The 26,244-nt window shown below is 41.2% G+C and overlaps 1 protein-coding gene across 14 annotated transcripts in view; it reads right to left on the reverse strand.

Annotated features, from left to right (window-relative positions):
- cdc42bpaa (CDC42 binding protein kinase alpha (DMPK-like) a) overlaps positions 1-26,244 on the reverse strand; it is a 57,870-nt gene that overhangs the window by 3,937 nt on the left and 27,689 nt on the right. Inside the window, exons 6-40 of one of the 14 annotated variants that reach the window (XM_017699866.2) lie at positions 22,188-22,281; positions 20,903-20,944; positions 19,805-20,005; positions 19,442-19,690; positions 19,137-19,216; positions 16,328-16,491; positions 16,004-16,126; positions 15,702-15,835; positions 15,236-15,478; positions 15,022-15,132; positions 14,565-14,812; positions 14,266-14,371; positions 12,211-12,335; positions 11,955-12,060; positions 11,672-11,820; positions 11,386-11,477; positions 11,191-11,267; positions 10,877-10,915; positions 9,654-9,773; positions 9,481-9,564; positions 9,217-9,322; positions 8,076-8,212; positions 7,829-7,968; positions 7,670-7,751; positions 7,287-7,506; positions 7,020-7,082; positions 6,343-6,936; positions 6,135-6,232; positions 5,865-5,949; positions 4,845-4,968; positions 4,614-4,731; positions 4,178-4,357; positions 3,804-3,921; positions 1,440-1,603; positions 517-591 (exon numbers count right to left, since the gene is read on the reverse strand). In XM_017699866.2, coding sequence (XP_017555355.1) covers positions 517-591; positions 1,440-1,603; positions 3,804-3,921; positions 4,178-4,357; positions 4,614-4,731; positions 4,845-4,968; positions 5,865-5,949; positions 6,135-6,232; positions 6,343-6,936; positions 7,020-7,082; positions 7,287-7,506; positions 7,670-7,751; positions 7,829-7,968; positions 8,076-8,212; positions 9,217-9,322; positions 9,481-9,564; positions 9,654-9,773; positions 10,877-10,915; positions 11,191-11,267; positions 11,386-11,477; positions 11,672-11,820; positions 11,955-12,060; positions 12,211-12,335; positions 14,266-14,371; positions 14,565-14,812; positions 15,022-15,132; positions 15,236-15,478; positions 15,702-15,835; positions 16,004-16,126; positions 16,328-16,491; positions 19,137-19,216; positions 19,442-19,690; positions 19,805-20,005; positions 20,903-20,944; positions 22,188-22,281 — 4,891 coding nt within the window. Of the gene's footprint in view, positions 1-516; positions 592-1,439; positions 1,604-3,803; positions 3,922-4,177; positions 4,358-4,613; positions 4,732-4,844; positions 4,969-5,864; positions 5,950-6,134; positions 6,233-6,342; positions 6,937-7,019; positions 7,083-7,286; positions 7,507-7,669; positions 7,752-7,828; positions 7,969-8,075; positions 8,213-9,216; positions 9,323-9,480; positions 9,565-9,653; positions 9,774-10,876; positions 10,916-11,190; positions 11,268-11,385; positions 11,478-11,671; positions 11,821-11,954; positions 12,061-12,210; positions 12,336-14,265; positions 14,372-14,564; positions 14,816-15,021; positions 15,133-15,235; positions 15,479-15,701; positions 15,836-16,003; positions 16,127-16,327; positions 16,492-19,136; positions 19,217-19,441; positions 19,691-19,804; positions 20,006-20,902; positions 20,945-22,187; positions 22,282-26,244 lie in introns of all 14 variants that reach the window. The other 13 variants (XM_017699865.2, XM_017699870.2, XM_017699869.2 and 10 more) reach the window with 13 other exon arrangements.

The raw sequence follows: 26,244 nt of genomic DNA on the forward strand, positions 1-26,244 counted from the left end.
ATCTAGCACTGTATCTGGTGCAGTTGCCTTCACAGAAACAGAACACTAAGGTCAACATCAGTGTCAGGTCCATCTGCTGACTATGACTACACACATGGCTGTACACAGCACAATTTTGCAGAGAGCTTCTAAGGAACCTGGGGAATGCTCTGAAATAGAGATCTTCATAGGTATGATACAGACCCAAACTGGCTTTACTTACTTAAGGTAAGTCTCTCTGTGATGGCTTACAGCCAAACAAGAGTGCAGGTGACCCACTGAAAGGAATCTGCACACTTAACATGCATCCACCCACCCATCCACCTATCAATCACTGTTGCTGAATTTATCAATTTTATTCAAACAGCCGAACTGAATTTTTGTACCCTAATGAGTTGATCTTTAGGTATTCAGGTCTAAACAAACCCATGAAGAGCTCTTCTGTGAGCACTGGGCACTACTCTAGCTGCTCCCTCTGAGGCAGATTGGATGGACATATGAGGTTTAGCTTGGAAATGTTGTGCTGCTAGTTGTTACCTTTATCTTACTAATCAGAGTCCTTAAAGCCCTTTTCACATCAGGGGTCTTGCCTGTGGGCGAAACTGCCTGCCACTACAGAAAGTCACATATCGGCCACATATCATAATGGAGTCCACACACCATGCGGCAGAACAGGATACAGAGTGTGTGTGTGTGTGTGTGTGTGTGTGTGTGTGTGGTTTGCTAGTAGAAGAACAGCTCTCATTCTTTGGCATGGTGCCACATCACTCATTACGTGCATTTAGCGTGGGAAAGAAAGAGCTTTTGTTTTAAAAAAAAAAAAAAAAGTGATTTTTGAGTGTGAATTGGATGCTTTGACCTATCTATGTATAACAGGGATGGTTTCAAACCAATACTGTGCTTTAAAGCAAATATTTATCTAGCAGTGAACTAATCCAGCATAATAAATTCACTGAACTGAGTAATGCATTAAGTTCACTTGATCATTTTCATTAATTAAATATCATCAAGAGAATGTCAGATTATATATATATATATATATATATATATATATATATATATATATATATATATATATATATATATATATATATATATGCATCACACACACACAAAATTGGAAATTATGTTCATTTAAATCAAGCAAAATGAATCACTAATTTTTTGCCAGTGTAACCTAATACTGCTGCCAAGTGCAAATTAGAATCAAGCAGAGTACTCCAGGAGTAGAAAAACATTTACCTGTCAACAGCTTTCTGAAAGTCAAGTTTAGGAGATTCCATAGACAGATGCATAAAAAACGCACTACTTAAATAAATTATGAAGTCTGTTCTGTAACACACTGAGAATGATAAATTTTGTTTGATAATTTAGCAATCATTAAAACCAGCATCTACTAAATGTCAATAGCACACACGTCAGTTCAAGACCGCCTCTGCCCCCACTGCGTCATTACGTACCTCTCTGTCAAACTGGGAGAGGGGGGCATCACCCCCGCAGTCCACACCCCCACCAGATGAGAGTGAGCCCTCAGAGGGTGAGGTCATTGCCTGTCGCTTGGTGGAGCCATAACTTCCACTAGAAAACTCTCGCCTTAGAGCACTGCCATTCTGAGAAGATGAACCTACAAGGGAAAGGAACCATTAAAAGGGGATTCATTTTCACATTTGTAAGCAGGTGTGGAAACAATTCTCTTAACTACTTCTTAAAATGTTCACTCTTCTTTTGAGACTATCAAAAAAAATAAATGAATAATTTAATTGGCCCGAGTAAAACTCATTTCTCTACTGGCTCCTGGCACCATCTATTTACATACTGGGTATGTCTTTCCTAGTTGTTTTACTCTGACTCTGTGAGATGTCTTCCACCTTGGCCTACCTTCCCTCATGTGCACATCACCCTTCTAGTCTTTTGTTAAATGTATAGGCTTATTTAGCTAGATATAGGGTCAAATTATAATATAATAATATGATAATTATATTGCTTTTGCTTACTTTCAGTAGTTTAACATAGACATAATATATAAACACATAATACACTGCTAAAAAAAATAAAGGGAACACGCAAATAACATCCTAGATCTAAATGAATCAAATATTCTCATTGAATACTTTGTTCTGTACAAAGTTGAATGTGCTGACAACAAAATCACACAAAAATCATCAACAGAAATCTAATTTATTAACCAATGGAAGCCTGGATTTGGAGTCACACACAAAATTAAAGTGGAAAAACACTCTACAGGCTGATCCAACTTTGATGTAATGTCCTTAAAACAAGTCAAAATGAGGCTCAGTATTGTGTGTGGCCTCCACGTGCCTGTATGACCTCCCTACAACGCCTGGGCATGCTCCTGATGAGGTGGCGGATAGTCTACTGGGGGATCTCCTCCCAGACCTGGACTAAAGCATCAGCCAACTCCTGGACAGTCTGAGGTGCAACGTGGCGTTGGTGGATGGAGCGAGACATGATGTCCCAGATGTGCTCAATCGGATTCAGGTCTGGGGAATGGGTGGGCCAGTCCATAGCTTCAATGCCTTCATCTTGCAGGAACTGCTGACACACTCCAGCCACATGAGGTCTAGCATTGTCCTGCATTAGGAGGAACCCAGGGCCAACCGCACCAGCATATGGTCTCACAAGGGGTCTGAGGATCTCATCTCGGTACCTAATGGCAGTCAGGCTACCTCTGGTGAGCACATGGAGGGCTGTCCGGCCCTCCAAAGAAATGCCACTCCACACCATTACTGACCCACTGCCAAACCAGTCATGCTGAAGGATGTTGCAGGCAGCAGATCGCTCTCCACGGCGTCTCCAGACTCTGTCACGTCTGTCACATGTTCTCAGTGTGAACCTGCTTTCATCTGTGAAGAGCACAGGGCGCCAGTGGCGAATTTGCCAATCCTGGTGTTCTCTGGCAAATGCCAAGCGTCCTGCACGGTGTTGGGCTGTGAGCACAACCCCCTCTGTGGATGTTGGGCCCTCATACCATCCTCATGGAGTCGGTTTCTAACCGTTTGTGTAGACACATGCACATTTGTGGCCTGCTGGAGGTCATTTTGCAGGGCTCTGGCAGTGCTCCTCCTGTTCCTCCTTGCACAAAGGCGGAAGTAGCGGTCCTGCTGCTGGGTTGTTGCCCTCCACGGCCTCCTCCACGTCTCCTGGTGTACTGACCTGTCTCCTGGTAGCACCTCCAGCCTCTGGACACTACGCTGACAGACACAGCAAACCTTCTTGCCTCAGCTTGCATTGATGTGCCATCCTGGATGAGCTGCACTACCTGAGCCGCTTGTGTGGGTTGTAGAGTCCATCTCATGCTACCACCAGTTTGAAAGCACCACCAACATTCAAAAGTGACCAAAACATCAGCCAGAAAGCATAGGTACTGAGAAGTGATCTGTGCTCCCCACCTGCAGAACCACTCCTTTATTGAGTGTGTCTGGCTAATTGCCAATAAGTTCCACCTGTTGTCTATTCCATTTGCACAACAGCATGTGAAATTGATTGTCAATCAGTGTTGCTTCCTAAGTGGACAGTTTGATTTCACAGAAGTTTGATTTACTTGGAGTTATACTGTGTCGTATTCCCTTTATTTTTTTGAGCAGTGTATATACTTATAATTAATTTCTTATTCGGGTTTTCTCTGTTCAAAATGCTCATTTCAGTCATGTGGAACCACTGTCCATGATTCAGTTGAGTTAATTTAAAGAGCTGTTTTTAAAGGGTTGTGAAACTTATTAGTTTCAGGAAATGCCTCATATTATTTCTAATATAGCTCTGGCAAGCTTTCTATCGCCCTCCCCTACTAAAGCTTCGGCACTTACGTGTGCCAAGGCCACTGCTGGCACTCATTGAGCGTCCAGGCTCAGGTCTGGCCTTGCTGATGGAGGGAATGCTGACAGAGCCACCCAGTACTCCACGGCTCTCCTGAGGACGCACATTCTGCACAGCACAAGAGCATTCAATATAAAGGAGGTCAGTACATAGAAAAGTGACTTGAAATGCATTTCTTAGGCTAAAAAATACCTAAGCACACTATCATGACTTAAATGACTTCCTAAATAACAGGAGAGATAAATTATTGTATAGCATGGAATGAGGTAAAGAGTTACAGTTTTTAGGGAGGTTCAATCAAATGAAACATGGGTCACCCACACTGTCTATGATAAATGATGTATGTGAAGGATCCTGGTCCTACCAGAGAGCAGATGGAGGCAGGGGTCCCTGGGGCAGAGCTTAGAGATGGGGAATGGGAAGAGAGAGGGGAGTCCTGGGACAGGAAGTTGTCAGCAGAGGTGACAGTCATGTGATAGACATGCTCAAAGCTGGTAGGGGCAGAGATGAGGCGCAGGTGGGGAGAGGGAAGAGGAGACCCTGGCTATAGCACAAGATTGAGGAGAGCATGGCAGTCAAAGTGAGAGTGAGATGGTGGAACAGAAAGGGAGATGGAAAAAAGCCATCCTCATCTGTACTGAGGACTGATGTATGACAAATTCATCAGAAATGGAACAGTGGGGGGAAGGAAGAGTGATTCCCAGCATGCAATATTCAAATCATGAAGGTCAGACATGACAGCAAAATCATGAAAGATGCAGGAAAGGGGGAATGTAACTACAATATTTTACTGGTCTTACCATTGGTAAATCTTTAAGTATTTGGATCCCATCTCCTGGGCCCATATGAACGACATGATTGAAGTTAATTGGATTTGAGATCAATTTATTTCTCATCTCAGGATCTCTAAGCATCTCTCTAAAAGTACAAAGTGACAAAAATGACATAATATTACACACTGGTCAGGGAATTGTACATGGCAGTGCAGTAAAACCTTAGATTTGTCTAATAGATCAGTTAAGTTTCATCACCTCCGCTGCTGCAGCCTCTCCTCCTCTGGCACTCTGAAAGAAAAGCGCCGTTTACTTGTCATACTGCGTACCATCTGCTTCCTGCTGTTATCAGATGTCTCTGGAACCACCAGCTCATCTCCCTCTGCAACAGATGACATTATCAGTACAGACTTACTATTACAACAATCTAATTAGTTGATTAGCAAGAACAACGCCATTATCTTACACTCAGTAAGCTACTTCTGCTCCTCAGAGCTTGGATAAGGAAGGGATAATATGCTCTAAATTTATATTCATTTCTGTCCTAGGAATAGTGTGCATCATCATGTGTGGAAATACACTGACCAGCCAGTTCATTAAATACAGCTACCTTTTTCTACATTGTACATTCTATCAGCTCCACTTACCATAGAGGTGCACTGTGTAGTTTTACAATTACAGATTTTAGTTCATCTCTTTCTCTGCATAATTTGTTAACCCCCTTTCTTCAATGTTCAGGACCGCCACAGGCCCACCACAAAGCAAGTATTATTTGAGTGGTGGATCATTCTTAGCACTGCAGTGATTCTGACAGTGGTGGCATGTTGCGTGTGTGTGTGTTGCTCTTGTATGAGTGGATCAGATGAATTAGTGCTAATGGAGCACTCCCTGTCCACTCTATTAGACACATCTACCTGGTTGGTCTACCTTGTAAATGTGAACTCTGCAAATATCTCAATTTCAGAGCGTACCGCACAAAGGACACTGTTGGCTGGATATTTTAAGTTGGTGGACTATACTCAGTCCAGCAGCGACACTGAGGTGTTAAAATCTCCAGCAGCACTGCTGTGTCCTGACCATTGATGAACAGGCTGAAAGGAGAATAAATTATGCAGAGAATCGGATGAACTACAGTTAGTGCACCTATATGGTAAATGGAGCTGATAAAATGTACAGTAAGTGCAGAAATATGTTTTACAGTAATAGTAGCATATTAATCACATTTAATTGCTAGAATTCAACAGTAATTCTTGCATTAAATTCAGCTATGGATCTTACCAGCTGTCTTATTTTTGAAGTAGATGAGTCGCACTGTCTCAAGCCCCAGTAGGTTCAAAGAGCCATCTATATTTAGAGGGTGAACCTAAAATCACAGAACACAACCAATGCATTACAGAGTACACAATGAGGTATTATTTAAGTGTATTATGTAGCCTGCACTTTTTACCCAGAATTTTTTGATGCTCAAATATATGTACCAACTAATGATCACATGGCTAAGACTTGTTCAGTCCTAAGTTGCGCAACATACATGTGCTACACATCTACCTTTTTAAGAGGAATTGTCTGAATCCACTCCATAGTGTTCACGTCAAAAACATCCACAGCATTCTCACTGTATACTGACAAGTAAGGTGCATTATAACCTGTAGAAAGCAAAACAAAAAAAAATCTTTGTCAACATCTTGAACACCTCTAATAGAGGTAAGTTGAACTGCTGAGAGTTCACCATGGTATCAGTGTGCACAGCACTTACAACAGGCAGTTGGCACAGCTGGCCACATGAGCTCCTGCTGGCGTGAGCGCCTGCCTTGGCAGTCCACGTAAACTCCAATACTGCCGAAGCACAAGAGAAGCTCTTTAGTGGAGATTTCCACAGCACACAGTGCATCTAGGCCCAGTTGCCCAATGAAAGCCAGAGTGTGATCCTCTGGATGCAGTAGGTTTGTTTGGGGTCCGTCTCCCTGCAAGTTGTAGCGCAGAAATCCAGCCTGGTAACCTATGCACAGCTTGTCCCCCTGCAGAGCCATCCATTGCACCACACCAGGCACCTGGAGCTCCCTTAACTTCCTGTGCCGCGTCTTACTCTTGTTAAGCTCATAGCAGATGACCTGTCTCTTCATGGCCACACAAAGGCAGGTGAGAGCTCCATGTCTTATTGTGCCAGAAAATAGGGTCTGGCAGCCCTTAGTTTCAGGGAGCTTGTAGAAGTCTGTGTCACGGTCGTCCAGGGCCGCCATGGGGAAGAGACGCACATGACGATTGCGGCCAGAGATGACAGCCAGCAACTGTTCAGCAGGGATCAGCTCAATGTGGTGGACCTTTTTATTATCCCCAACCTTGATGATCTCTGTAAGAGAAAGCAGATGCAATTCATAACTGCAGTTATCACACCTTCAGTTATGCAATGTTAAAAACTGACACAATGCTTACCATCTTTGGTGACATGGATAACATAGAGCCCCTCCTCATTGCCCAGGGCTATCCTTTCATGATCTGTAAAGAATGACATCAGAGGAATGTAGACTAAATTAATTCAAATAAACAAACAAACAACTAGCCAAGTGTTGCTTTTTCTAGTTAGAATTAACTGGAGATAAAGCACTAACAAAAAACACTGAGAAAGGCTCTGTACATGAGCTTTGTGAGAAGCTTGACAGTGTCTTGACTACTGTCAGTGTGTCCTAACTAAAGCAATACCTATTATAGCAGCAGACTGAGTGGTTTTGATGAGAGGCAGGGTGCTGTCATAAGCTTCTTTAGGTACGTAGACAAAGCGCTCCTTCAGCTTGTTCTTCTTTAGGAGACGATGAAGTTCATTCAGCACACCCACCCACTTATTCTTCTCTTGATCACTATCAGCTAGGACTAGGATGGAGCACTTTTTACTGCTGGAGGCAGACAGCTGAGATGCTGTGACCTACAGCACAGAAACTGCATTATAACTGAGCAAACAAACAAGGCACAGATAATATTCTGAAATGCAGACAAAGCATGAAAATCCAGATACAGAGGCTCCAGCAGTAACACACTTTCTAGTTTAATTAAAAACTCAAACTCAAGCATAGCATAATTAAACCCACCCTGAATATACAGGGAATGTCCTTCCTACTGGCATGAATGACATCAGATGCCAATACTGAGCTGACTGAGAAATCTTCATCCCTACAGCAAAGAGAGAACCCTTAGGAAAAATAAAAGCACCAGGGAGCAGTAAAAGTTAGATCAGACAGATGACTGACCTCATGTCGATGACCTGGCTGACAACTACACTGGGTTGAGCAGCCTTGCCCTCTGCCAGGTCATAAAGGAAGAGCTTAAAGTCACACACAACAGCAAGGGCCTTCTGCCAGCCCTTCTTCACCCCTGCTGGCTTTGGAACCTGAGAGGCAATTACAGGATTTCACAGTTGAAACTGAGTTCCTGCACTAATTAACTCTATGAGCAAAAGCAAAGACAAAGACAATATTTTGAAGCAGAGGTCCTTACTCTGACTTGTCCCTCATAAACTGTGCCAATGCCCTTTTGTGGGTCAATACCCAGAGGCCCTTTCATTTGGTCTTGAGGGATAGGGCACACTGCAGGGGCTTTGTCCGCACATGTCACATGACAGGAGAAATTACAGACTGCAAGAAAGAGAAGTATGAGTAAGCAGTAGCCCTAGTACATCCATAAACATCTTCTGCAGACCAATAGCTAGGTTCTCAAAGCTTCATGAGGGTTACTAACAACAGCTGTCTTATTATTCTCTTAGCCTAGGACTGCTTTGTGAACAACTAGCAACAATCCTAGTTTTGTGTCATTCTCAAAGTCAGACAGTCATCTGACTGTAGATACATTATCAATACACATACAGCCAACAGGAAGAGTGAGGAAGCCCATCCGCATGGCATGTCATTACCCTCAGCCTAGTGTAAACAATAGTGAGAACCTTCATTAAATAGTGTAAACATTAGTGAGAACCTTCATTAATTTTTCATACATGCAGTTTGATCATTATTGATTACATGCAGTTTGATTATTTTTTGAAAAAATATGTCGAGAAAGGAAAATATGAGAAGTTCTGTAGGATGCAGTTAAATTACACTGATCAAACAAGTATAATGGATGAGTTTTATTTTGTTTATTGTTTATTTTAAATTGTATTACACTGATATATAATCTGTTACTTTACTGTTACTGGTATCACAGTTGTCTGGGCTTTGTTAACTGCCCACTTTAAAAAGTGATATAATTACAATTTCTTTATCCTTCTCGGCTTATTGCTTTAAGACAAATTCAACGTTCTTTTACACTAAATTCAAATGTTGCTCTCTACAGGTCTGATGGCTTTTCAGCTGATGCCAATGCAGTTTACAATGAGTGAGAGTGTTCTCTTCATGCCGCTCTGTTGAGAAATTATGAATATTTTGTGTTTTCATGGGAGGAGTGCTCAGAGCTGGTCTTAAATTTCACTACAACCCCTAAGACAGATGTAACTAATGATATGCTATGGCACATAAAATGTTTTAATCACTCAAGCAACCAGTTATGATCAAGGCCTTAAAGATATGAAGGTCAAAGGGGTTATGACTGTCTTGGTGATTTTCAAAAACAAAGCCCGAGCTCCACTGGTTACAGCATCCCTCACCTTCGCATGTACAGCCTTGTCGGATGAGTCCCACCATCAGAGAGGTACACTGGTTACACTTGGTGGGAGTGTTGAAAGACTTCACCACAAACTGATGAGCTTTTGGCTACATGGAAAAAAGTAAAAATAAAATAAAATAAATAAATAAATAAAAATTCAGAAATTAAATGAAACGCAATTAATGTGACAAGCTCTATTTTTGTCATTCAGACAACTTTAATTACCTTTTTCATTATGGACAAGATGCAAATTACAACTCCATACCTTAGGTGTGGCAAGGCCAGTGCCACTGTATCCTCCAGAACGCATGGTAGAGGTCTTTGTATCTCTCTGTGGATGATCCACCCCCTGAAGACAAAAAGCAAGTTCTTACATTAAACACAATGATTATAATGGCGTATATCACACAAATGTGTCAAAGCAGGTTTAAAGGATACCTCGAGAGGCTCTACATCACTGGTGGTTGAAGGAGATCGAGAGCGGGCCATGAGCTGGGACTTGCGGTCCTCGTCCCTTGATGGTGTGTTTGACAGACTGAAGTTATCAATGGAGTCAATCTAGACGTGCAGAGAAGAGGACCAAGATTAGACACACAAGACAGTAACCTTAAAGGTATCATACTTAAGACTTTCCCAGGATTTAAATGTTGTACCTGCAATAAGTATTGTACAACGCTATTTCAAATGCAAACTGCTGTTGCTCCTGTTTTTCTCCAAATAAATGTGTTACATACACACAAGCCCTAAAGATCACGATAAGCTCTAAAATCCTAGGCAAATCTTTAGTGCACTACTAACCAGTCAGTGGCCAAACATTTCACATTTGGAGCTAATGCATGCTTATATAGTGGACATTCAAAACAACCACTGTATAACAAATCATGTGAATGCATACCAGTTATCAAGTAACAGTTGAAATTGGCATTCTTATGCCTGACAAGTAAAGCCACAATCATTGATTTAAGAAAACTAAATATAAAAGTGATGTGAAATTAAAGTGTATGGTTAGGAGCATGTTGCCCTCATCAATCATGTTTGGAATAATTTAACATAACCACAACAGTATATGTGCACTTAGAAAATATAAGGTTTCAAAAGGTTTCAAGAGTAAATACACTACCAATTTGAATAAAATGAAAACAGCTAGAGAAATAAATGATTGTGTCTTTAAATGTCACAATGTCAAAACAAAAACCAAAAACTTCAAATGATTAATTGATCAAACATTGCTTAAGCTAAAGTCTAAAACCTGATCATATTATATTCATATGAAATGGTTACTTCTTCACACATGCAGCACTGAGACAAGCCTCAAATGCCCAGATCAGGGCTCAATCAAGTACAAAGTTCTGATGACAGTGATAAGACTGTACCAAGAAAATGTGTATTATGTAGAATGAATCCCAGCTCAGTGAAATGTGCATAAAAAAGAACTGATGTGGATAGTTACTAATGAATGGGCAGTATATAAACCCAACTCTGTGATCCACATGGTTGTTACAATAATGCAAATCCAGTGCCATGCAGAAAGAGGATGCAGAGACATGCATCAAGGCCACACAATGCACAAAGAAATCACACTGCCAATGGGAATACACCAGAGAGAATGTAAAGAGAATGTTAACTTCACCCAATACACCACCAATAAAAAGGGAGCTTACACGTCTGCCTTTGCTGGCTGGGCCACAGGCAGGGGATCGCTTCAGTACAAACAAAAACAAATATGGAAAGTATACATCACAAATACAGGGAGTGACTACAGAAAATATAAAATCTACACTGCAACTACAGCATGTCTAAAACCAGTTAGGTCATTGTTTGTTGGTCATAAATATAAAGACAGCAACCAGATTAAAATCCAAAAATGGGGGTAAACAGCAGAAGCACCCAGAAAATCCTGCAAGACCAACATTAAGATGGCAGTTTAAAAATAAAAGTTTATAGTTAGGTAGCTCAACCATTTCTCAGTACTCACATCAAACTGATCTAGGGCAGAAGTTGGAGCATTGAGGAATGCAAGGAAAGAGTTCTGCGAATCTTGGTGCTTGACGCCTGTAACACAAAGAACATGGCTTCATATAAAGCAAGCAAAAAAGTTCTAGGTCAAAACAATATAGTCCGAGAGGCTGAAAGTCTCAAGAACCTGTGATAAGCAAGTGGTTGAGTTTACCCTTAGACATACGCAGATCATCCGTTTCACGTTTCAGTCTCTCAATCTCTACGTGCAGTTCTTGGTTCTTCTTCTCAGATTCCTGGAGTTTGCTGAGGGAGAGCAAATAATCATTAAAAGGCAGTGAAAGCTGTCTATGACTGTGGAACTCAGAATCTCTTATAATGCACTAATATTTAAACAACAAAACTGCACACTTCATTTGTGCTTCCCACTGGATTCCTAAAATCCTAAAGAAGCAAATTTGCATTACAAGTGACTACAAAATCTTGAAACTGGTACTTACCATTCTGTGGCCATGTTGGCAGCCTTGACTTTGTTGAGTTCATCTTGAATGGTTTGCTTTGCTCGGATTTCTGCATCCAGGGCAGACTGCAGCTCCAGACGCGCAGACATGTCCAGCTTAGCCAAGCGCCGCATCTTCCATGGCATGTCCTACCATAAGCACCGGAATGTGGTTAATACATGCTGTCACTACACATGCAAAAACCTCACAGGTCCTGCAGTTCTTGAACAAAGAAAAAAAGTGGCTCAAAATTATTTTATTAAAATTGAACCCAAGATCCTACCGTAGATCGGGCACCAAGACTTGTGTTCCTCAGGCCCTCCAACTCCTCAGTCATTTTGGTGGCCAGAGCCTGGAGGTAGCCCCGCGCATCCTTCTCATCACTCACCCTGCAGACCATGGTTTCAAAACTGCATTACCATTCACTACCACTAGATGACATTATGAAACTATACTGCCTGATTTAGCAGGAAAAAGTATTCAACTGCCAAAGACTACTTTCCAAAGAGCTTTAGTGTACCAATCTTTGTGTCACTCACCACTGGATGATCTCTGTGATTTGGGCCTCCCAGTGGGCCACACTCTCTTTCTTATCTGCCAGCTCTCTCATTTCCTCCTCAAGCTGCTTGTGACTACAGCTCAGCTTTTCATACGAAGTTGCCAACTATACAGGGACATACACAAATGAATAAGATATTACAAAGATACTTTAAATGTCTTCAGTAACAATTATACCTCTAAATACAAATGGCAACATCAGTAATGTTTTTTTTTCTTTTAAGTGCACAGGGTACCTTATAGCTTCAGGACTACAAAGAGTACATTAAGAGCACTGACTGCTTTGAGTCAGCAAAACATTGTTACCTCAAGTAAGAAATGGCTCGATACTATTAGAACCTCAGGGATGTGGATATGGTCTATAGGCGCAATAAAGTAAACTTCAGCAGTAGCCCAAAGGAAGCAAGCCCAGCAGAACCGCATTATCCACAAGGGAAATGCATGACCTTGCAGACTATAAAGCAGAAGATACTTCACCAGGAAACAAGGAAGTAAAGGACATATTAACATACTCTCAGACTCAGGGATGCAAGAACACACATCTGGGAAAGGTAGTGATCGCCAACATCAGCCTGCTTTCTATTACCTTTATGTGAGAGGTTCATAAATCTTGTTTAAGCACCCATGTGGACTTCTAGTCCTCATTTAACAGTACCTTGTCAGTTTGAGTCCCTGAACACAATAAATAATCCACACAACCAGTTCAGAGAAGTAATCATCCTTAAGAGGATAATCAAATGCTAGAGAGACAGAGAGAGAAAAGAGGGGATGGAACCACCGTAATGCGCTATGCTCACTAAGGAAGGTGAGCATAGCAGGCACTCCCCTAAACCCCTGATCTCTCCCAGCCGTACTCTCATTCATAAACATGAGTCTGTAGAGTCACGGTTCGGCCTATCTGCTGTAAACACGTCTGTTAGCTGGCCGCAACGACTTAGGAATTCAGAGGATTCTGTGTTTACCTCAAGGGCTAGTGAGGTTTTCCACCACACTGTGATTATGACAAATTTTTCCAAACATTTCATGTTTTAAGTGCACTCTGACACATGCTCTGAACCCCTGCAGTGGTTCTGAACAGAGGAGGGTGCATGTTTTTTTTTTTCAAATTCCAATGTTTCTTAGCATATTCACTGTGCTTACACAAGCTGAGGCTACTGATGAATTCCCAAGAACATGCTGGCAGGCACACATCTTTCAAAGCAGCGAAAGACTTTAGAGAGGGGTTGTGTTTCTTTTTTTCCTCAATCAAGAGCTACATTACAGCATTTTTCTAAGGGATCCGAAAAAGTCTTTTTTTGTTTTACAAAACCATACAATCTCACTTACAGGAGCCAATTTTTTCGGATTTTGTTGGTTTCCTTTTCTTCCAAAGTTGACAGAACCTTGTCCAAGAACGCTTTGACTTCTTTTGTGAGTGTATAAGGCCATGTCATTTACTTGAGAGTGAAACAGACTGTTTGATTTGAGAGACTCACTAATATAAGCCATGAGAGGATGCAGAAAGGCTGAGGAGGGGGGTGGCGGCGGTGGTGTAAGAGGACACCATTTACGGGAGCTAATAAGACAGTACACACTGAGCTGGCTCTCTTTGATCTACTGCAGCATCAGCCAGGATTTCAGACGCCAGAGCATTCCACCAGAGAGCGCATACAGGTTATCTGAGAGGATACTGCATCACACAGAGTCTCTTTAAAAGCTTTATATGAGTTATTGTATGTGTTTTGCATGCCTGGAACAATTAGAACAAGAAATGCTCATGTTTGACTTCAATAAAAAGCATCTAGAGACTGGCTGTCCTCATTAGACTTCATGCCACTGCCCTTGAACTTGCCCTAGTTCATTATGATCATACCAAAATGGCATAAAGTTCTGAATTTAGATTTGAGTAATATGACCTTGCAGTAAAGCAGGGAAGGCAGGAAGCAGAAAATTGTGTCTCAAAGAGAAAGAAAAAGGGAAAACCTAAGAAAGAAAGAAAGAAAGAAAAAATGAAAAAAAACAAAACAAAAGGACAGACAGATAGGCAAAATGCTCACGTTGTCCAATTCACTGGAGAGTTTCTTGTTATCCTCAGTCAACAGGACCCGCTCCCTCTCATACTTCTGCTTGTAGTCGGTCTCAAACTCCTCTCGTTCGGTTTGACTGTGGGGTGAGAGATTGATATGTCTTTTTAAACCTTAAATAAAACAGTCAAGGGAACCTGGCATATCCACAATGACTAATCTATCCCACATTAAACCTATAAATTAATTTTAAACAAATTTCAAAAGTCATTTGCATCAAAGGAAAAAAAATCTCCAAATAATAAAGGGTTTTGAGATTAAAGCAGTTTTACCTCTCTCTGCGAGTCTTTTCCAGCTTGTCTTTCAGCATCATGATCTCTTTCTTTAGGGAGACCTGCTGAGCCTCAGCATCCCGGAGCTCTTTCTTCAAGTTCTTCACCTCGCTGGTGTGCTGCAGGTCACGGCGAGAGAGTTCCTCCTCATAGAAAACTGTCTTCTTCTCCAGGTCTGCACGCAGTTTACTCAGTTCTTGGTGCTGCTCGGGGGCCCCAGCAGCTGGAGAACGACCCGCCTGCTTTTGCTGCTTCGTTGTATAGTGAGGAGCAGATTACATACACAGTATTCACTTAAGTAAGACTGATGTATTCATATTCAGTTTCTTTACTTATCATGTCCCAGTTTCACTTTGTGTGTAACATTTATCAATGCAAGGATCCAACACCATAACAATAATACAATAAACACAACACAAAACAATGGGCCTCATTCTCTGAGGAGGTGTTTATGTACCTTCATTCTCTCCAGTTCCTCTTCCAGCTGTCTACTGTACTGTTCACTGCGCTCCCTCAGCTTCTTCTCTTTCTGGGCTTCAGCAGCTCGCTCCTCCGCCTGAGTTTCCGTCTGACGCAAGCACACATAAGCTTGCTTAACAGCACATTTCTGACAACTCTGATAAACAATGGTATGACAGTGTGAAAGTCATAACATTTCTGCTAATTCCCACCTCTTTTCTTGTCCTTTCCGCTTTACGCACATCAAGCCGAAGGGCCTCCAGCTTATGGTTAACCGCGTCCATCTCCTCCTCCTTATCCCGGAGCTGGCGGGAGAGACGCTGCTTGTGTGAGAGCAATTCTGTCACCTTCTCACTCATCTCAGAGAACTCCTGCATAGCCATCCTCCTCTGGCTGTCTGCCTCTTTCAGGTCCTTTGCCCGAGCCTTCTGCCTCTCTGTAGACTCCAACAGCTCCTGCAAATACAACAGACCAGCACTTCAGTAAACGCAGAGGCTCATAAAGCCTGTCATCATTTTTAGTCGTCATCATCATAAAACATGGTATACACTTAGAGAAACTACATAGAGTGTCTGGTGAAAGTACGCATATCTTAATTGTAGTTAAAGAGCACAGACCTAAGAAGGGCCACATAATACGCCAATTCTGAGTGACATGTTTGTAACCATAAACCTGTACCTTCTGCATATCCTCTCTCTCCTGCTTCAATGTCTTTATTTGCTTCTCTAGAGAGCGAATGTGCTTAGTGGCCTCCTCTAGATCCCTGCGGGCTGCACTGGCCTGTTCCAACTTCTGCTCTAACTGGCCAGAGTCTGGAAAGAGAAAAATAAAAAAAATTGGCCAAGGACAGCATAAAGAGGCAAAGAAAAACGAGAAAAAGAGAAATATCAGGCGATATTGCACATGCATCCCTGCTCTACCACTTTGCAGGGCACATACTATACCAGTGGTATAACCAATGTGGCAGGAGTTTCATGTACCTGCAATTTGTTTCCTCAAAGTCTCAATCTCCTCCTTCAGCCCTCGTATCTCAAATTCCCTGTTAGCAGAGACAGGACCATCTCCACTGGAGTACTGTAGAGCTTGCACTGTCTTAGTAGACTCTGAGAAACAGTATAAACATGAGTGAACAAGGGACAACCTCAAATAAACTTCATTAAAGTAAAACTCTCTAACTTTCTTGAAAAAGCAGCTCAAAAAGTAGTCACTGCAATCAAATGGAAACTGAAGATAAGTCGTTAACAGCTAACTGCGAACAGCTATTCATGTGAACTAATGTGCTTAGTTGTGACTGGGAGACAGACCCTGCAGTTTGCGGCTGAGCTCCAGCTTCTCCTGCTCTAAACGGCGGATCCTCCTCTCGTATGCCTCAGTGGCCAGACTCTCCTCCAAACTACGCTGCACACACACATCCATCTGCACAGGCGCTATGGACTCACGCAGAAGGCACCCACGGTCTGACAGAGAGCTGGAGGAACAGTGATCAGAGGTGAAACTCACAGTCACCGTCATGTTGTGTCAAGCCACATCGTTTCAGAAGTAGCCTGAATGTCTGATCAACAAAGGCCTCTTCTTTATTTTGGTAAAGAACGACCAAAGATAACAAAATTGCCACAGCACAATCATTACTGCTGCAAATCAATCACTGTCTTTGTTTAGAACATTAGATAAAACTATAGTTGTCCAAGTTCCCAGAGGTTGAGGGTGTGAGGGCTGTAAGCATACCTTGTACCTGCAAAGTGAATTAGCGTGATGTTTAATAAAGTCAGCAATACAAATAAGCTGCTCAAGAAAATGTGTATTTCAGGTATCTTATTACAGATTGTGAATGACTGATAACTCTGGCCATCTGGAAATCATCAAAACACAGTTACAATACAATAAGCATTCTGTCTCACTCCTTCTGACTGCCAGATGTGGAGCTGAAAGGACTCATCTAGAGTGCAGCTGAGGCAGTTGCAGGTAGCACTGCTGAGTTTACAGCATAAGATAAGGCCACACTGACTGTGTAGAACCTGGAGAATGTGCAGTGCCAGCACTGCATGAACAACTGCCGGGACATTGCCTTTTAGACCCACACAGTGCATAGAAATAATATCAGCACAGTGACCAGACAGCGACCTCCATTCATTCTACAAGATAGATATGCACACCACACAAATGACCTACATGCCAAGTGAGAAGACTTCATTTCAACAGAGAAATCCCTAAAGCAAACAAGCAATATACTTATCTGATAAAGCATACTTAAATGCCACAGCTACAATAATAACCAGAAAGGTTAATCAATTACCTTTTGTGCGATGGAAACAACTACAACAAGTTAACCATAAGTAAGCAATGTGTCACGGCCCCAATAGAGCCAAGAAGTTAAGTGTAGTACAGGGAGATTCATTTGAAAGAGGCCCCACATATTCCGTAGTAACTCACGCCAGGAGGAAGCTATCTGAATGAAACAACTTGCAATATGCTCCTCAGTATATGGAGATTCGAACAAGTTGATATGCCCCTGAGTCAGAGCGAGGAGGTAGGCGCCGGACAGCTGTTTGCAACTTCCAGGTGCATACCCCCGTACCCCATGTGTCTGGCAGAAAACAGAGATCACTGTATCGCATGTAATGCAATCGATTACAGATTCGTCAAGGTATGTAGTGTATTTTTTGGTTCAGACTGCTTCATCCTAACAGGAGTTAGGATGCGAGTGAATCTTCCTGTACAACAATGTATGTGTTAAAGTACACAAGCTACAAAGGAAACCAGCCATAGTGCCACTACATGCAGTAAGATTTTGTAGTTAGTGCTACACTCAAGGTAACCCTATCAGACAGAGTGTGGGAAAAGCCCAACACAAGGCACAAGATTCTGCTTCTGAAGAGTGTCTACAACTGAGTCTGTCAAAGCTACAGATAAAGAGCACCATAGCAGAAACTGAGAGAATTTCCAAATGGCTTTATCTGAATCTATAGGACAGCTGCTCCAGTATGGGTGCTAGTGTGGGGAAACCAGTAAGAATGGCCAAGTGATACACAAGGTGCAAAATACTGATCCCCTAATTAACCCCTTGAATGGGTCAAGATCAAAATTCCTGGATGGGGGGTTATCCCAGAAAATAAACCTATTATGGTGTTATGTCATCTGTTAGGAGAAAAATAGATAAAAATTCAGGGTAAGGTCACTCTTTAGCTGCTTCTGTCTTTGGTTCTTATCTGACTAGAGATGCAGCACTGTTGGTCCTTCATAGCCTAGCAACTGTATTCTATGCCCAGAATACCTCTGGAATACACCATATATGTAAAACTTGCTCAGCTTCCCAGCAGTTTAGTGGAAAGAGTAAATTGTTACTCATTTCTGAAATCAAAGACAAGAGTGTTGTATAAGATCTCACTGTGAAGAAGACTGCATTACCAAACTAGAGCATTTCCAAAAGAAAAACTGCTAAACCACCACCAATATGGACAGGGAGCCAATATGGAACCCCACGAATACCAATAAACTGCCGAAACACAATCTAGTGTTCCAGTCTAGCAGACACTTCATAAGTAGGGATGCTAATCTGGGGAAATCAATGATAGCAGCCCAAGCTAATGAGGTCAGAGAGATTAATGCAAACAACAGAGAAATTCTGCTCACATTCCCATGAGAATCATGGCACAATCTCAGCTCTGACAGCGTTGTTTTTTTTCACCAAATGAGGACTTTCTGTGACTATCTACGATAAGTATTCTGTTCATAGCTCTATTTGCTTTAAACATTGTGTTACTCTGACTTTTAAACAGACACTACAAGTTCTCTAAGTCACATGCCAACATAGCAAACAGCATGTTTCACAATCCAGGCAGGATTTGATTAAAATATACACATTCAACAAGTTTTGTCAAGAAAACATTGGAGTGGGTTGGTGTAGTATAGTGGGTAACACCTCTGCCTTCTACGCTGTAGACTAGGGCTCAATCCCCCACCTGGGTAAACACCCTACAAGAGTCCTTGGGCAAGACTCCTAACACTACCTTCGCATAATTGTGTAAAATTATCAAATTGTAAGTTGCTCTGGATAAGAGCGTCAGCCAAATGCCGTAAATGTAAATTGGAGGCCATTGTGTGCTGAGACCTTACCACTGGCTGGTGTAGGTGAAGCCAACAAATGGAAGGTGGTGTCCAGAGAAGGCTGTTATAGAAGGAGGAGGCATTGTCTCCTGAAAATGGAAAAAAAATCTCTAATTTAGCTCTAATACACAAAGGTCTAGAGCAAAATATTTGGTAACTCAGAAACACCTCTTAACTCACGTTTTGATTATTGATGATAAATAATCATTAATATGCAAGCATGACAAACTGTACTGAAATGTTCTTATAGTTCACCTATTAAGGGTGAAAAATGCAACAAGGTTGGTTGACAAAGTAAAAAAAAAATATCCCACCGAATTCTTGAGGCAGTCATCCTCCACATCAAAGTTGGAAGTGTCTGAGGGGCTGCTGACTTCTGGGATATATGGTGCGTCACAGTTGCGGATGTTGTCCCAGTCAATGCCGGAGAAAAAGAGGTGCTGCTTGAAGTCCTGGATACCATTTTGGCCCAGTCGGTGCTCTCTGCTGCAGATGAGTCTGCGGATCAGATCTTTGGCATTCTCAGAAACTTCTGTGACATGAGCAGGGAACTGGAACCGCTCCTAAAATAATGTAAGGCAGTGTTTTAATTCATGGCTACTTGCAAGAGGGAGACCATGTTACTAATACAATGATGGTTACTAATACAATTTCCAAACCCTATACTAACTCCTTACCTTGTGGTTCATGATCTTGCCATAAGTCTCCACCAGGGATTCGGCATAAAAAGGAGTTTCCCCATACAGCATTTCATACATACAGACGCCCAGAGACCACCAGTCGCACTCAGGGCCATACTTGCCCTTGCCATCCTCCATGGCCTGCAGGATCTCTGGAGAGATGTAATCTGGAGTGCCAACTGCCACAGAGGACTGCACCTAAAAGGTAACATACACCATCAGCACCATGTTGCAGCAAAGGAAAAACATCAAAAAAGCACATATCGAGACACCTCATGAAGACTTTCCCTGGAATTTCATACTCTTTTCTTCTCTACGTTATAATGTTGTTAATGACATTATAATCCAAAGAAAGGGTACCTGAGCACTAAACTTTGCACAGAGACAAAAATCTGCCTTGATTGACAGAGGCAGAATTACAGAAGATGGGGTCATTTACATAACACCAGGTGTTATTGTGTACAGTCCATCAAATGAGCTCTTTGCTGTCAATGACAACAGGGAAACAAACAAAAGCCCCTGTGTCTAAGAGCACATCTGACCAGATTTCATCATAAGCTCAGTGGGTAATGCTAAAAAAGGGTAGTTCTCAGCTCTTTCTGAGCTTTGAAATAATCAGTGCTCAGGAATGCCTCTCTGTTTCCACATAGGTCATCACAATGAAATGCAAATGTGCTGAAGCATGGTGGTTCATGCTCTCACACTGAACACAACCAGCAGAACCATGCCTGGCCTCCGGAAAAAATGTGTTTCACACTACTGTGAGTGTCTTTTCACAAGATAAACTCTCAAAGAGCAGCCAGCCCTGTGAGCTGAGAAAAGAGATAGTTGTCAGAGAGGAAGCCCTGGTGAAGGACAGGGTGTTTGGTGCTCCCCATCAGAACATCAGCAGGCTGAGCAGGCGGAAGCCGGCTGGAGAGAAGCCTTTGTGCAGATGTGTGCAGCTGGAAGAATTTGCTGAAGTGAGGCAACAAATTAGCCGTTTCTCCTGCAGTGATACAGTCCTTCTACATGTACACACACACTTGTAAAAACACACGTGAACAGCTTTAAGCACGCACGTGTGAGCATGCTGAGACACACGCACGCACTCACACTCGTCTTGTCGGGGGAAATGGGGAAATCCTGCCGAGTTGTCTGTGACGTGCCAAAAAAACAGTAGCAAATCTTAGTTAAAGGTCATAAGGAACACTTCTTACTGTCTTGCACTGAACTACATGTCTCAAGATTTATTATAGACGAATATAAACTGCCTTCACAACTCGTGGTCTTTTCCTGGGATCACTTTTCACTGACTTGGCCAGGTAATTATGACAGAGGAACCATACAAATTTCATACTGTACTTGAGAGATTTGGTTTGCATAAAAAGTCTCTCTCAATGTATGAAGTGGTTCAAATTCAATTTCTTGCTTTATAATATAGTAAAGGAAATAGAAGGAAACATTTGTAATCAGGGGAAGGACTGGGTAATATGACAATATATCATTATCATGCTAAATTGTTTCAATATGGTTTTTTGAACATGCTGTGGATATCAACAGTTCAATGGTATTTTTAAAAATATTGTGGCATATCATGAAAATTTATTTAAGTATCACAGTATTTTATTTTTTGCCATACCTTCCACCTCTAATTAAGCCTTTGCAATATGACAATATATTTTATCATTGTCGTGATAAATTACTTCACTATAAGCTTTTCTGTGATCAGAACTGAGTGACAGGAAACCTGATGACAATGCTTCACCGGCAATTATCCATGTGTTGGGAAAAACTGAATGGATTTTTTTTATCAAACTGTTTAACGTTAAATATTAAATAATATGTACATGTAATGTTTAATTCCCTTTACTGTTAAAGCACAGAGCATAACTAGATCATTAAGTTACAATACATGTACCACTGGTATATGCTGGGAGTTTCTCAGAATATCATCTGAAGAAAATTCTAACCATGTTCCATACAGTGTGAATATAAAACTTCTAGGTTTCCCACATGCACCTATAGTGGTGTTCTAGACACACTCTGCTGTAATGACTAGAATATAACTGATAATCTAGAAAATACTGTGCTAATAATTTTTAGACATTGCCCACGCCTATTCTACGTGCATATACTTTTTATTTCTCTCCATTTCCCTGATACTCAAACTCAAACTGAAGTCTAAACTTGCCGACACCAAGTAAGAGGCTCTTGGTCTAAAATAATTACCTAGAGACGCCTGTTCAATGATGAGATTCACGTTCCTGCTCTGCTATAGAGCTGAGCTCAAGAATAGCAACATGAACGCCTCATTACAAAGTTCTCACTTTTTATTCTATAACTAAATATTCTGATTAAAGATTAGGATTTAGAACAATGGGACATTGGCCATCCTTACCGTTCCATCCTCCATGAGCTTAAGGCAGGAGCCAAAATCTGCCAACCGAATGTGCCCATTCACATCCAACAGAATGTTGTCTGGCTTGATGTCTCTGCAAGAGGGGAGGGAGACAACTAAGTACTCCACATAATGCAGGCTATATAAATATAAACACAATATCTAACATGCATATTCATGCATATTTAATACATTTAAAAGAAATTTCAGGAGAATTACAAATACATAATTTAGCAAGGACATTAACCATCAAGTCCTGAAAGAGTTAGAGGTGGAGTGAACACTAAGCAGTCTTTTTTTTCCTCCACTCTGGAGTCATGAGCTCAGGAAAGCATTCTTCACATAATACAGATCTGCAGTTCACATCCAATGACAAGCTTGCAAGAGCTCATAAAAGAGGCCATAGACTCCAGTACAAGAATTTATACCTGAAATTCTAACGTCCCACTAGTGCTGCAGCGCTCTGCAAGAGTCATGTTTACTACATGTCCAAAGGAAGCCAAAACACTGTGTACCAGAGTTTTAGGCATGCCACCAACTGTCTGAGCAACATGATATTAATTCTAATTAATACTAGACAATATACAGATTTATCAGGACAGCCAGAAATATCAATTTAAAGCAAGCTGGAAAAGAGATAAAAAGAGAACAAAAAAGACAATTCTTCAGCTGAATAATGAAAATAAAAAAAAAAAGAAAATGAAAGAAAGGCACAGAAAATAAACCTTGCATAAGTTTTTTTAGAAAGAGAACATCTGTCAAGACGGACGTTTATAATAATCTGAACAAGATGTACAAACCCTACAGAGTAAATGACAGAGTTAAAAATAAAACATGCACCTCACTCCCTACATTTTTGATGTTTTGCTTCAACAAACATCACCAGCACTCTGTCTTGCAATGAATATAAAATTGGGGAGAAATTCATCACACTGCTATGTGCCTTCTACACATTTGTTTAGATGTCAGAGTTTCTTTTGCCTGTGGCTGAGTTTGTTTGCACAACCCCAGAGAAAGTGAGAGGCGTCTGCAGTAGTTTGGATTGGTTCACATCTCCACCTCATTAGAGACGCTGTTTATTTGTTCCTCCTCCTCTCTGTCTGCTTTCCCTCAGTGTTTACAAAAAGCTTCAGCTACTGTGAAGAGCCTGTTGGCCCAAGAGAATACAGAGCACTGTTCACACGCAAACCAGAAAATGAGAGCAAGAAAATTAAGAGAATGTGCAAGAGAGAGGGATCAAGCAAGAATGAGCGGGAGCTCCACTCTTTAGCAAGCATCACCCACCGGGACGAAACACACACTACAAGGTTAAACATGGTGCCATTCCAATCAGTTCTCCAGGGATTTCTCAACTCAATAAGTTTTCACAGGATAGTGAAAAACTGTCAGTGAAAAATCCTGCTGCATAAAAAAAAAACCTGAATTAAGACTGTGTCATGTTTACCAATTACAGTTGTTATCAAAGCATACACAAACAAATTCTTTCTGCCCTGACTGTAGGAAATATATTCATGTGTGAAGCTGGTTAAGCAATAGCAAGTACTCTAAAACAGACAATCTGTAACCATAGTAACATAGCTAAAGACGGGGCAAAGCACTCATATGCTGAAATCAAAACAAACCAATACTTTTGAGAACCAGCATCAGTGGGAAACTCTTATTGTTATGCTCTCAAGAGGATGAGATAAGGGGGTATGATCAAGCAAGATTTCACACAGATGTGTGTAGATTCTTTAAAATAATGCTGAATTAAAATGCTGCATGTCATGAATATTAGCAGATTACAACCTGCTGGCTAAACCTTATGATCTGGTTCAGCTGGTTAATCTGTTCGCTGTCAAATTCACCATCGCCACTTTGCTTTCCAGCTAGAGACGAGATCACTGATCTTAACAGCTTTGGAGATGGACGATTTATCTGATATGTTACATTAGGCAACATCATGAATTTTGTGGTGAGTGTAACATGCAGGCAGCTGTGTGTTCTGTTTAATGCAGGCAGCTGCATGTTCTGCAGACTGTAGAAGCAGTAGTCTTGTGATGCTTGTATTCTGACTATGAGCGGGTTATACCACAAAATACTGAGATATAATTTTTTTTAACCACATCTCCCGGCCTTAGTTGGAGGTACAAAAAATGAAATTAGACATTTAAAATAAATCAAAGAACAAAATTTTCAAAATTCTAGATCTATTTTTCAGTATGTAGTCTGTTATGAACTATACAAAACTGTTTCAGCCTTCTTGGAGCATAATTAACATGACTAACACAAAAAGCAAAGCTTTTTTATGCAAGAAAATAAATTAATTACAATTCTAGAGTAACTCTGCTGTGTTGACTGACTTTGACCTTCACATTCCTGGCCCCACTAGAGACGGCTTATACTGGCTCAGACACTATTCCAACTCAGCAGCCCAGCAGGTGGCAGCTCTTTACCAAACACACAGTAACAGAGCCATAGGAGGCTTAGGGTATCTCACTTCCCCCCTGGTCAGCAGGTGTAACCAGAGCATATATAAAGAAGAAAATTACCACTCTATAATGTCTTTTGGGTTTCTTAAATGCCAGAGGGCGCTCCCAAGCGAGTGCTGAATGGGTTAATATTGAGCATTTGAGCAAAATTATAGTTTACAAATGCTTGAACATTCTTATAAAGAATGCATTCATTTTCTGAACACAGAGCAGCATAAAACATTTTAACACCTGAGCGCTTCTGAATTCTCATGTAAGTGCCTTATGTACGTTCACGACTGCAGTGAATGTGAACCTTTTCGTTCAGCCAACAAGATACTCCGATCACCAACTGATCAGCACTCAGTAGCAGTAATGCTGGCATCCTACTTCCAAAAACCAGTTTGCTGAAGAAAAAAGGAAATATACAGGTAAATTTTCTTTGCCTTTTTAGTGAAATACATACTTCTGCTTTCCAAAATTAAAGGACGGTCCTGGGCAAATAATTACTAACCTTTTTTTTAGTTTTCAATTTTAGCCCCATTCACTGAGGACTCATTCACAGGCGCCTTCTGGAGTTTATGCAGTCAACTATTTGCTATAATGGGAGAAACAGAAAGCGGCCAGGCTCCCCTTAAACTGGCTCTGGTATAACACCACCACCTTGGCTGAGAAGCCAGTGGAAGAGATGATGGGGAAGCTATTCCTCACCTTATAGCCATAATATAGCCTTATAGCCTTATAGCTTATATTAAGCTGACACTGTTGTCTTGGACAAAGGTGTTAGATTTTGATCTAGTTCAAATATGTAATTGACTGAGTTGATGAATGTGCAAATATCTAGACATAATAGGTTATTAGGTCTTTGTCAGACAAGGTGTCACAGCAGTCAAAAAGTCTTGACTGTTTGCATAGTGACATAGTTTGGATTGACAGAATAGTGCAAAATGATATATATCAAATAATATGTTAAACAAAGAAAGTATCAGTACTTTTTAGTAGCAGTGCAAAACTACTGTTGGTGTACTATGGTCATTACAGCATTACAAAACTCAGTAAAAACTAAATATTGTGATATATAAATGTCAAGTGTCATGACATTATATTTTCACATATAACCAACTACTGTGTTCTAACAGTGCTGACAACATCAGTAATTCTCAAAGTTTTCTGTGCATTTGTTTTGGTGAGAAACCACATGATCCTATATTGCACTTTAGCATTTGTCACTCTTCAACAGAATTAATTCAACATCTAAACGGCTCAGTGATCGACAACGTAAATTACGGGTATATAAGGACAAGGCAACACTGAAGAACGCAGTGCTGAGTTGGTGGAGCACAGAAGAATAATGCTGGTCTACAGACATTAACATAGCTTATTTAAGGGCAAATAATCCTACAATTAGTAATATGAAGACAACAAAAAAGGCTTTTCGATTGAAGGGAACCAAGAGATTAGTATGTGAACAGAGAGCATCTGTGTCAGCAAGAAACACTCACAGAATGAAGCATCTGTGGAAGAGCTAGCTAGGATCAGGTGTCACAGGTGGGCAGGTGGTAGACTTAGCAATGGAGAGTGGGGGTGTATGTCTGTCTGTGTGTGGT

The sequence above is a fragment of the Pygocentrus nattereri genome, chromosome 10 (genome assembly GCF_015220715.1).
Source record: "Pygocentrus nattereri isolate fPygNat1 chromosome 10, fPygNat1.pri, whole genome shotgun sequence".
NCBI classification, from domain to species: Eukaryota; Metazoa; Chordata; class Actinopteri; order Characiformes; family Serrasalmidae; genus Pygocentrus; species Pygocentrus nattereri.